The 12,147-nt window shown below is 37.5% G+C and overlaps 1 protein-coding gene across 1 annotated transcript in view; it reads left to right on the top strand.

Annotated features, from left to right (window-relative positions):
- The window catches only part of DNAH5 (dynein axonemal heavy chain 5), a 273,908-nt gene that overhangs the window by 196,364 nt on the left and 65,397 nt on the right, over positions 1-12,147 (top strand). The window contains exons 55-56 of the mRNA XM_030856579.2: positions 3-270; positions 11,242-11,473. Of these exons, the coding sequence (XP_030712439.2) occupies positions 3-270; positions 11,242-11,473 (500 nt within the window). The remainder of the gene's footprint in view (positions 1-2; positions 271-11,241; positions 11,474-12,147) is intronic.

Genomic DNA, 12,147 nt, shown 5'->3' with positions numbered 1-12,147 from the left:
AGGTCTCCAACCTATTTGCCTGCGAAGAAATTGATGAAATTAATAGTGATCTCATATCAGTCATGAAAATAGAGTGCCCCAGGCGCCCTCCTACGAATGAGAACCTGTATGATTTCTTCATGAGCCGGGTCCGACAGAACCTTCACATTGTGCTCTGCTTTTCGCCAGTGGGGGAGAGATTTCGAAATCGCGCTTTGAAGTTTCCTGCCCTTATTTCAGGATGCACTATTGTCTGGTTCAGCCGATGGCCTAAGGATGCCTTAGCTGCTGGTTAGTGTGGTGGAAATTTTTATATCAGAGTTTCTGGTTTACTCTGTGTGTGTGTGTGTGTGTGTGTGTTTATATTCTGTGCTCTTTGCTGTCTCTCTACCTGATTGAGCCAAAAGTCACTTTGTCCAGGGTTTGAGGGTTTTTGCAAGACTGTTGCTCTCTCTCCTTTGGCAGCAATTTTTTTCCCAGAGCGTGATTATCAGCGAATGAGATCTTCAGTGTGTGCCTCCTTGGGTTAATTTACAGTGATTCTAGTGTTTTCATTGTGGTGGAAAGCTTTGTCTCAGTTGGTCCCCAGGCCGGTTCTAGGACGTCACAGGAGGACACTGAGGTTTTAATCTCATTTGTGTTCTTTTTTAAGTGGGTTGGCCAACCTCAGAGTAGTTTAAGCCAAGTATCTCTTGGACGTTTCCTTCTTGTGGCTGCAGTGCTGGAAATCCAAGAGGAAAATGTTGTCAGCCATCCTCTGATGGCTTCTGTGCCTGAAACAAGACGTTAAACAGAGACTTTTATGACTGGAGCCCTTGCTGCTTCTGCTTCTTTCTAGTCTCCCATCCTATGGAACATGAATGCTTCTCTTATTCTATACATGAAATTGAACACAAAAGTTGTATAGGAGATGTTAGAGATCAACCCTTAAGTTTATGGTTTTTTCAGCTTTTGGTGAGAAATTATCTGTGGCTGTTTTAAAGGATAGAGATAGGTCTCACCTCTGACCTATTGTAGCAGAACTTCAGAAGAACCCTGATTCAGGGCAGTAGCTTTCAAACGTTTTGTCTGATTATTGTGTCGTCATAATAATTAAGAGGAGTCTTGTTTTCCAGTAAAACATGACAGGTAGCCCCAATAGATAAAACAGCGAAGAGCAGAGGACAGGGAGGACTCTGTAGCCTCACCCTTTCACGGTGCTGCCAGCTGCTGCTTCTGCATCTGCCTCTCCAGCTATGTGTACCCGGTTGGAGAACGACTGATAACCGTCTCCTGCCCTTTATAGATGGAGAACTGGGGACAGTGGAGCTGGAGTAATTATCAGAGGTGCAAGAAGCCAATAGCTATAGCCAACGTGTGTATATATACACACACATATATAGTATATATATATTCTCAGCACACTACTCTTGATAATAATGGTTTTTCTGATCTGTGGCTTTTAAACACAAAATATTTTAATATATTTGAAGTACAAATGTACAGTGTTGTCTCTTATAAGATTTGAGAAAACATCCATGATTTAAAATTTTAAGTCCTGTTAAAATTTGAATACAACTAAGGGTAAAACTTTAAAATTCCTTGAAGTAGGATGTAAATGCAGAGCACAAAACCACAGTAGTTAAGAGCTATTTTAAGTTTACTATGAACTGTGATAATTAGTACGCAAGTGGTTTGTAGAATATCATGTAAGGTATTATTATTAATAATAAAAATAATTTCAGGTGACAAACACTGTAATATGCTATAATTAGGATGACTTAATTTAAATAACGGAGCCCTTCCTGGCAAGTCTTTATTTCAATTGTCCCTTCTATTGCAAGATAAAAGGTCGTTCCTTTGTTGATTTCTCACAAATCTTCCCCATTGTTTTAAATCTCATTGCATCAACCCAAGCCAAGGTTACATGGAGGGCAGGGAAGCTTTCATTTCTGTGTCAGCAGTTCCTAGCAAGTGTCCTGACTTTCATGCATGCATCTATTTTTTCGTGTATTCAGAACATAATTATTGAGCTTCATACGCCATTTATGGAGCCAGGCATATTGGAGGGCAAGGCAGACCCATTTCTTTGCCCCAGATCCTCTTCCCTGGCAAGCTCATCCACAGGCTCCTGTGTAATATGCCCCATCAGTTTTTATCTCTGGTCTCGTCTGTCCTCTGGCTTGAAATCTGTGCACTCAACTGCCTGCTTGATACGTTCTTGCAGATGTTTCATAGGCTCCTTAAACTCAAAGTGTCTAAAACTGAACTGGTTCAGCTCTGGTCACTCTCTCCCAGGAAGTCCCACGATCGTCCATGAAACTTGGCAACAGAAAACTCTTTGTCTTTAACACCTTTCTTTTCTTCAACTCTCAAGTCTGCCCCGTCACTAAGTCATGCCAATTTTGTCTCCTAAATATTGGTGGGATCTATCCAACTCTTTTCCTTCCACTGGCATCCTAGGCCAAGCTATCATTGTAACTCACTGGAAATCTCAAAGAGCTTTCTAATGATCCCTCCTCCTCTTTCACCTGTCTCTCATCCATCTCACGATGCGGACAGAACAGTGAGAAAAACATAAACCCAGTCACGTTGCTTTCTATTTAAAACCTTCCACCGCTCTTAGGAAAAAGCAGTCTCTAGCTTGGCCTTCAAGGCTGGGAGAAGCTGACCCCACCTACCTCCTCAGCCTTACCTGAGGTCACTTTTTCCTCCTGATCTGTTCTCCTGGATTCTTGAATATGGCCTTTTTCTTCCCATGCAGTGCCCTCTTCCTCCCATTCTCCCTGAGCCCTCCTCCCTCTTGTCTGGATACTCCTGGCTCAGCTAAATGTCACTTCCTCAGGGAAAACTTCCCCTGTTCCCACCCCCTCCCAACACCCCCAAAGCCAGTTCCACTGTTACGTATTTCACAGCACTCTGTGCTTTTGCTTCCTGGGACTAGCCACAGTTTGCAATTTAAGTACTTAGTTGTATGATTTGATGAATGCTTATCTGTCCTGCTAAACTAAAACTCCATGGGCTCAAGGACTACATATCTTTGTTCACAATTTCAGCAGCTACCAGTATTCAACACCTACAGAGTTCAGCCAATGGATCAGACTGTCAAAATTCATCATACTTCAATAATATGGCCCTAACTTACTTGCAGTCTTCTCTAATCCAACACGAACCTTCTCTTGGTTTTTTTCAGATATACATCTTTTGTTTGATTTCTGAGCATCCTTGAATCATCTTTATTCTTCCACACATAGTCCCCCTTTATCAAGAATCTTCTCTCTCATCTTGGTCTATCTAAGTTCCAAAGCTTAATCAAGACCCATCAGATCCTTCACTCTTCCTTTGTTCGCTTCGGAATACTTTTTCCCCCTTTTCTTAAACCTCCTGTATCTTTAGCACTTAAACTTTATATAATGCACCTAGGCATTTCAATCTTTTCAAACCTTTTGATAACCAGTGAGCTTTTGTGACTATGCCTCCAATCTAGTCTAGTAAATATTTAGAGCCAGTATACTACATGAATATATAGTACTGTGATCGTCACAGTAGTGGATAAAATAATTATAAGACACGAGACATACCTCCTTTCTTTTATAAATATAAAATCTTGTTGGGAAAACCAGCATCTACGCTTAATACCAACCTGCCTTACGTTATTTTGAAAGAATACCATCTGTAGGTATTGGAAGCACTTCAATACATTTAGGGATTTAAGTGTCATATATTCTTTTTAGAAAATTAGCAGGACGCTTTCTAGAAAAACCATTTAAATTGCTTTTATGATCCTGATTCTGAATTAAATTATTATCTCCAGTCACATTAATGAGAAAATATATCATTTTTAGCATATTTTATTTATATTATAATAAATATTTTCTATAAAAGTATTAAATTATTGTGTATTTTTCTAATTTATTTATTTATTCCTTAAGATATACTTTATTTTAATTTTTTAAACCACTTTATTGAGGTATGGATGACATACAAAGATCTGTGCCTATTTAATATATACAACTTGACAAGTTTGGACATAGGTGTATACCTGTGAAACTATAACCTATGCCGTAAACATATCCATTATTACCTCTAAAAGATTCCTCCTCACTTGAATGATGAAGACGATAATGATTGTTTTGTGATAAGAACACTTAGCATAAGATATACCCTCTTAGCAAAATGTTTTGACGATACAATACAGTATGGGTAACTATAGGCACTATGGCATACAGAAGGTCTATAGGACCTATTCATATGTATAACTGAAACTTCGCATTTTTTGACTAATACCTCCCCATTTCTTCCTCCTAGCCCTTGGCAACCACCAGTCTACTCTCTGTTTCTATGATTTGATTATTTTAGGTTCCTCATGTGAGTGACATCATGTATTATTTGTTCTTGTTGTCTGGCTTATATCACTTAGCATAATGCCCTCCAGGTTCATCCATGTTTTTGCAAATGGCAGAATTTCCTTCTTTTTTTCAGGCTGAATAATATTCCATTGTATGTAAATACTGCATTTTCTTTATCCGTTCATCCGTGGATGGACACTTGAGCTGTTTCCATGTCTTGTTTATTGTGAATAATGCTGCAGTGAACATGGGAGTGCAGATATCTCTTCAGGATCTTGATTTCAATTTCTTTGGATATATACCCAGAAGTGGGATTGCTGGATCATAGGACAGTTCTATTTTTGACTTTTTGAGAAACCTCTTACTGTGTTTCATAGTGGTTGTACCAATTTACATCTCCACCAGTAGTGTACAAGGGTTCTCATTTCTCTACATCCTGGCCAACACTTGTTATCTTTTTTTTTCCTGATAATACACATCCTAACAGGTATGAGGTGATATCTCATTGTGGTTTTGTTTTTTTTAATTATTTTTATTTTTTATTGAAGTAGAGTTGATTTACAATGTTGTGCTGGTTTCAGGTGTACAACAAAGTGATTCAGTTATATATATATGTATATATTCTTTTTCAAATTCTTTTCCCATATAGGTTATTACAAAATATTGGGTATAGTTCCCTGTGCCATATAGTACGTCCTTGTTGTTTATCTATTTTATATATAGCAGTGTGTATATGTTACTCCCAAATTCCTAATTTCCCCCCCCCCCACCTTTCCCCTTTGGTAACCATAAGTTTGTTTTCTATGTTTATGAGTCTGTTTCTGTTTTGTAAATAAGTTCATTTGTATCTTTTTTTTTTAGATTCCACATATAAGTGATATCATATATTTGTCTTTCTCTGTCTGACTTACTTCACTTAGTATGATAATACCTAGGTCCATTCATGTTGCTGCAAATAGCATTATTTCATTCTTTTTTATGGCTGAGTAGTATTCCATTGTATATATTACCACATCTTCTTTACCCATTCATCTGTCGATGGACATTTAGGTTGCTTCCATATCTTGGTTATTGTAAATATTGCTGCAGTGAACATTGAGATGTATGTATCTTTTCAAATTATGGTTTTCTCTGGATATATACCCAGGAATGGGATTGCAGGATCATATGGTAGAGCTATTTTTAGTTTTTTAAGGAACCGCCATACTGTTCTCCATAATGGCTGTACCAATTTACATTTCCACCAACAGTGTAAGAGGGTTTCCTTTTCTCCACACCCTCTCCAGCATTTATTATTTGTAGACTTTATTTTTTTATTTTTATTATTATTTTTTTATATTATTTGTAGACTTTTTGATGATGGCTATTCTGACTGGTGTGAGGTGATACCTCATTGTAGTTTTGATTTGCATTTCTCTAATGATTAGTGATGTTGAGCATCTTTTCATACCTTTGGTCAACTGTATGTCTTCTTTGGAGAAATGTCTATTTATAGCTTTTGCCCATTTTTCAATTGGGTTGTTTGTTTTTTTGATGTTGAACTGTATGAGCTCTTTATTTTGGAGATTAATCCCTTGTTGGTTGCATCATTTGCAAATATTTTGTCCCATTCTGTAGGCTGTCTTTTCATTTTGTTTATGGTTTCCTTTGCTGTGCAATAGCTTTTAAGTTTAATTATGTCCCATTGTTTTAGTTTATTTTTTATTTCCATTACTCTAGGAGACAGATCCAAAAAGATATTGCTGTGATTTATGTCAAAGAGTATCCTCTGTACTATGTTTTCTTCTAGCAGTTTCTCATTGTGGTTTTGATTTGCATTTCCCTGATGATTAGTGATGTTGAGCATCTTTTCATATACCTGTTGGTATTTATATTCATATATCTTCTTTGGAAAAATATCTGTTTAGTTCCTTTGCTCATTTTAATCAGGTTACGTGTTTTTTGCTATTGAGTTGTAGGAGTTCCATATATATATATATAAATAAAAAATATATAAATATCTATAAAAAATATAAATATCTATAAAATATATTAAAAATATATATTTAACCCTTTATTAGGTTTGCAAATATTGTCTCCCATTGCATAAGTTGCCTGTTCATTTATTGATTGTTCCCTTTGGTGTACATAAGCTTTTTAGTTTGTAATCCCACTCATCTATTTTTGCTTTTGTTGCCTGTGCCTTAGGTGTCACATGCAAAAAATCATTACCAAGACCAATGTTAAGAAGCTTTTCCTCTACATTTTCTTCTAAGATTTTTATGGTTCAGATCTTACGTTTAAGTGTTTAATCCATTTTGAGTGAGTTGATTTTTGTGTATGATGTAGGATAAGGGTCCAATTTCATTCTCTTGCATATGGATATCCAGTTTTCACCATTTACTGAAGAGGCTATCTTTTCACCATTGTGTATTCTTGGCACCCTTGTTGAAGATCATATGACTGTACATGTGTGGGTTTATTTCTGGGCTCTCTATTCTGTTCCATTGGTCTACATGTCTGTGTTTGTGCTAGTGCCATGCTGTTTTAATTTTTATAGGTTTGTTATATATTTTAAAATCAGGACGTGATTCTGATTTGTCCTTGCTCAAAATTGGGAGTCTTCTGTGGTTCCATATGAATTTTAGCATTTTTATTTTCTATTTCTGTATAAAATGCCTTTGGAATTTTGATAAGGATTGTATTAAATCTGTAAATTACTTTGGGTAGTATAGACATTTTAACAATATTAATTCTTCCAACCTGTGAACATATGATGTCTTTCTATATATTTATATCTACTGTAATTTTTTTTTTTTTGCGGTACGCGGGCCTCTCACTGCTGTGGCCTCTCCCGTTGCGGAGCACAGGCTCCGGACATGCTGGCTCAGCAGCCATGGCTCACGGGCCCAGCTTTCCGTGGCATGTGGGATCTTCCCGGACCGGGTCACGAACCTGTGTCCCCTACATCGGCAGGCGGACTCCCAACCACTGCGCCACCAGGAAAGCCCTGTAATTTTTTTATTAGTGTTTTATAGTTTTCAGTACAAGTCTTTCACACCATTGGTTGAGTTTATGTCTAAGTATTTAATTTTATTTTTTGATGCTCTTGTAAATGGTACTATTTTCTTAATTTTGGGTAGTTTATTCTTATTGTTTAGAGCATTTTTCTAATTTAAAGATACTCAGAAAAAGCCAAGTGTCCTCCTCTTTATCCCACACATACCATAAATACTAGATTTTGTAGTAATTATATTGCTTCTGAAAAAAAGTGAGATTTTTTATACGTATGAATTTAAATGGACTGAATCTCTAGATGAAACATTTAAAGAAATATACGCTTTAGTTTATTTCATAAAATTCTTGTCCTTCCCACCATTTAGTAATCTCCGTTTTGGCAAATCTTTGTTTTTATCTTTATATGGAGTTGTTTTGAATTGCTTCTAGGTATCTGTATTATCTTTATTCTGGTGATATTGTATTTCTTAATGAAACACTGTGATTCCAAAGTCACTACTAAATCAATTAAGTTCATTTAGATTTCTCCAAGGTAAAGATAATTAATAATGTTCTACTAGACTCTGTTTTAAATCAGCAGATTATTATTAAAAGAGGCCATCCTTATTTGTAACTAAAGTTTCAACAAAATCAATAGCATATATATGGCATATATTTCCTTTCAAAGAAGGCCATTTTAGTTATGTAAGGAAACTGGCCCTCTTTGAAAATTATTACTTGATTTATACTATACAAGATTTTGGCCTTAGGAGTTAGTCAGCACTGCTTCTGCAACTGCTCACAACTAATGGTGTATCATAAAGAGAAATGAGGCAGCTGCACACAATAACCACTCAGAAAGTAATACCAACCACGTAGTTCCCACTGTTTCCCAGAAAAACTAGCATATTTTGTTTATGAAGCACATTAATCAGGAGATATTTTTGAACTTTGGGCTTCAATGAAAAAATGTTTGTTAACAGTCTAAAAACTCTATATAGTTTTGTTGTATTTGAATTTCTAAATCAAGGTGCTGTAGGCATTGGAATTCATCATCTTGGGCTTTGAATTCCATTCCTCCTACCTACAGGCAAACTTCTCTAAGCTTCATTTTCCTTGTGTATAAAATATACATAGTGATATCCATCACTTAAGGATATCCTAAGGATTAATTAATAAAGTTTTGTGGTTTAGGATCTGCCAGGATTAGATATGCTTGCCTTCTGAATGTAGAAATTAAGAATCTGTTTGGCTGTAAGAGAAAACCAGAGCAGCAGTGGCATAAACAAGTAGTTTTTTTTTTTTTTTTTCGTTTTCCTGCTACCAAGAAAGGACACAGATGTGCAGCCTAGAACAAAGCCAGTGGGGACCTTACTCCTAGCTTGCTGTCATCCTTAGGGTGTGCCTCTTGTTCTTATAGGCACAAGAGGGCTGCTGCATCTCAAGGCTTTGTGTCTGTTGTTGTCTCATGAAGCTTTGCCTTTTATGTCAGGACAGGATTCTTCCCCAGGGACTTTTGTCTGCATGTCTTTGGCCAGAACTGAGTCACTCCCAGCTACATGAGGGTTTGGAGAATCAAAAGACTTTTAGTTGGGCAGATTGTTACTCTGAGCAAAATCCAGATTCTTTTAGTAACAAAGAGAGCGTATGGCTACTCGATAGGCAACTAATGTGCCCTTCTCACTTTATTACTTCAGTTCTTTTAATCCAAATGAAGTGGGAATTTGAGGGCACCAAAATTCAGGGACTGAGGCCACTGCACTCCCTTCTATCCCACACATCCATCACCTTATTCTACATCAAGTGAAGTGAACAAACAACACCAGGATATAATCTATACCAACCTCAGACATCAGCCTAAAGTTGGGCCCCAAAACTGGCATTGCTGCCTTGGTGATTGGATATTGAAGATGACTAAAGGGTTTTCCATGGCCTTTTGTCTGAGTCTCAGCAGGCCTGGGTAACCCTAAGAGGAACTGGTCCTTTTTTTAACCTTTCCTGCATTAGAGATTGTGGGTATATGGAAAAATATACTTAGAATCCATTCCATTTTGTTTTCTTTGACTTTTTGGAGACATAAAAAGACAACTTGCTAAATAAAGAAAAAGTCACCATTATTGATACTCTCTGTTCATGTAAGGATAAAAATCATTACATGGTAAATACAGGAAAGTTTTCAGAAAGTGGGGATGTCCCTGAGAATATCCCATAATGCCAGGTAAAGCACTTGGTATCATGCCTGGCACATAGTAAATATTGCTGCCATTGTGGTTAAAACCTACAATTTGTCATAGGCAAGAATAGTTTGTATGTTTCCAATAACCAGACTTAAACTTCCTAGAATTTAAATTGTTCTTTAGAGTGGTTGCTTAACTCATATGAAAAAATGACTTCTGAGTGTCTTAATTTATTGCCTTTCATTATCTACAGTAAACTGTATTTGTAACCAAGCTGATAAATTGTCTCTATTATTTACATAGGTGTAAATACTGCCCCACAATTACATCATTAAGAACTTTAATTACTAACAGTGAGAAGATACCATTTTTTAATTTCTCTGCTAGCTATCACCTGATAGGTTTGTTCACTCCATTCCTTCTCTTTCCCTCCCTCCTTATTGACCATATTTGTATTTGCAGCTCTTAGGCACATTTTTCAATACTTTTAGCACTTTTAAAGGAACTCCGTAGGCCATTTTCTTCTACGATGAATAAAGATGGTTGTGATAATTTTTAACTGGGTTATGTATAACCCTTGTAAATTCCTGGGGATGGAGACCAGGTTTCATAGTGGTGGGGGCTTAGCACACACTCTACATATATGTGATGACGGATTAGCTCTGACTTTATGGGCTATTCTTATAATAGAAATGCTGTCTTAGAATTGGTCCCATGTTTGGCACTGTTGGGAAGATAAAGGTCTACAACAGAAGATTTTTACTCATACATTTTTAAAGGACACCATAAATTAGAATTGACAGATGGCCAGCTGCCACATTTAAGAATAAGATGGCCAAGGCATAAAAAAATGTAGTGATGAACATTCCACATGCCAAATGCAATCAGAGCCTGGGGGAATTAAGGTTATGGCAGGCTCTGAGTTAAAAAAAATAATAAATGGGGTTGTTAAATATGAATACCAGGTGGGCACTGATTTCTGAGTTATTTGTACCACTTTTGTCCTTATGTAAACCATAAAACAATCTGGCTGCTGACCAGAACCTGCAGCTGTGTAGAAGAAACTTCTTTGTACATGTACCAGAAAACAAAGAATTATGATAGGCTTAAAGTCTGTTATAGTTTTGTACATGAAAGGGAAAATAAAATTGTTAATGTCATAGGCCTGGGGCCAAAAATGCTGACATATATCTACCTAGCTGGGGCTATAAAAATGGCATGCATTCCTAAGAATTGTCTTTAGTTTATAAAAATATCCAGTTAACTTGTTTTCTTTTCTTTTTTTTTTTTTTTTACTTTTCGGCCATGCTGCATGGCATGTGGGATCTTAGTTCCCCGACCAGGGATCAGACCCGTGCCCCCTGCATTGGAAGCGAAGAGTCTTAACCACTGGACAGCCAGGGAAGTCCCAACTTAAAAAAAATTTTTTTTTTAATTGCAGTATAGTTGATTTACAATGTTGTGTTAGTTTCTGCTGTACAGCAAAGTGAGTCAGTTATACATATATATATATCCACTTGTTTTTAGATTCTATTCTCATATAGGTCATTACAGAGTATTGAATAGGGTTCTTTGCATTATTCAGTAGGTTCTTATTAATTATCTATTCTATATATAGTAGTGTGTATATGTCAATCCCAATCTCCCAGTTTATTCCTTCTGCCTCTTTTCACCCCTGGTAACCATAAATTTGTTTTCTACATCTGTGACTCAAGACAGTTAACTTTTAAAATGGTAATTCTCTTTCATATTTCACATGCTGTTGTCTTTATTCTTTCTAGTGTCTGAACACTTCCTCTCTTCCTATGATATTGACTGCAGTTTGGAAACCAAGAAGGAAGTGGTCCAGTGCATGGGCTCCTTCCAGGATGGGGTAGCTGAGAAGTGTGTTGATTATTTCCAGAGATTCCGACGTTCTACCCATGTGACACCCAAATCATACCTCTCCTTTATTCAGGGCTATAAGTTCATATATGGAGAAAAGCATGTGGAAGTGCAAACTCTGGCCAACAGGTAAGTGTGAGGATCAAATACAAAGTTTTTTTTTTTTTTTCTTTTGCGGTACGTGGGCCTCTCACTGTTGTGGCCTCTCCCGTTGCGGAGCACAGGCTACGGACGCGGAGGCTCAGCTGCCATGGCTCACGGGCCCAGCCGCTCCACGACACGCGGGATCCTCCTGGACCGGGGCACGAACCCGTGTCCCCTGCATCGGCAGGCAGACTCTCAACCACTGCGCCACCAGGGAAGCCCCAAATACAAAGTTATTTTAAAGCAACAGCTTTTAACTAGGGGCAAATTTGCTCCTAGTGGACATTTTGCAATAACTGGAGACCTTTTTGTTTGTTACAACTAGGGTGGAGGGGGTGGAGAGGTGCTACTGGCATCCAAAGAGTTAGCGGTCAGGGATGCTGCTAAACATCCTAACAGTGCACAGGACCATCCTCCACGGCAAAGTGTTATTCAGCCCCGAATACCACTAGTGCTGAGACTGAGAAACCTTCCTCTCAAGTTTGTTCAAAGGATTATTCCCTGGTTGCTAGGGGCTTTTTCTTGCCCAATAGAATTAAATGTTGCCAAGTTTTCATGTGGCCTCCCACTTCTATAATATTGAATGACAATAATAGAAACCGTGGACCTGGAAGAAAGCTGAGAATACAGACATCCCCTCCCTGCTCTACTCATCTCTT

This window comes from Globicephala melas, chromosome 3 (assembly GCF_963455315.2).
Source record: "Globicephala melas chromosome 3, mGloMel1.2, whole genome shotgun sequence".
NCBI lineage: Eukaryota > Metazoa > Chordata > Mammalia > Artiodactyla > Delphinidae > Globicephala > Globicephala melas.
The sequence above is the reverse complement of the archived record's forward strand: the minus strand, read 5'-3'. Positions and strand labels throughout refer to the sequence as shown.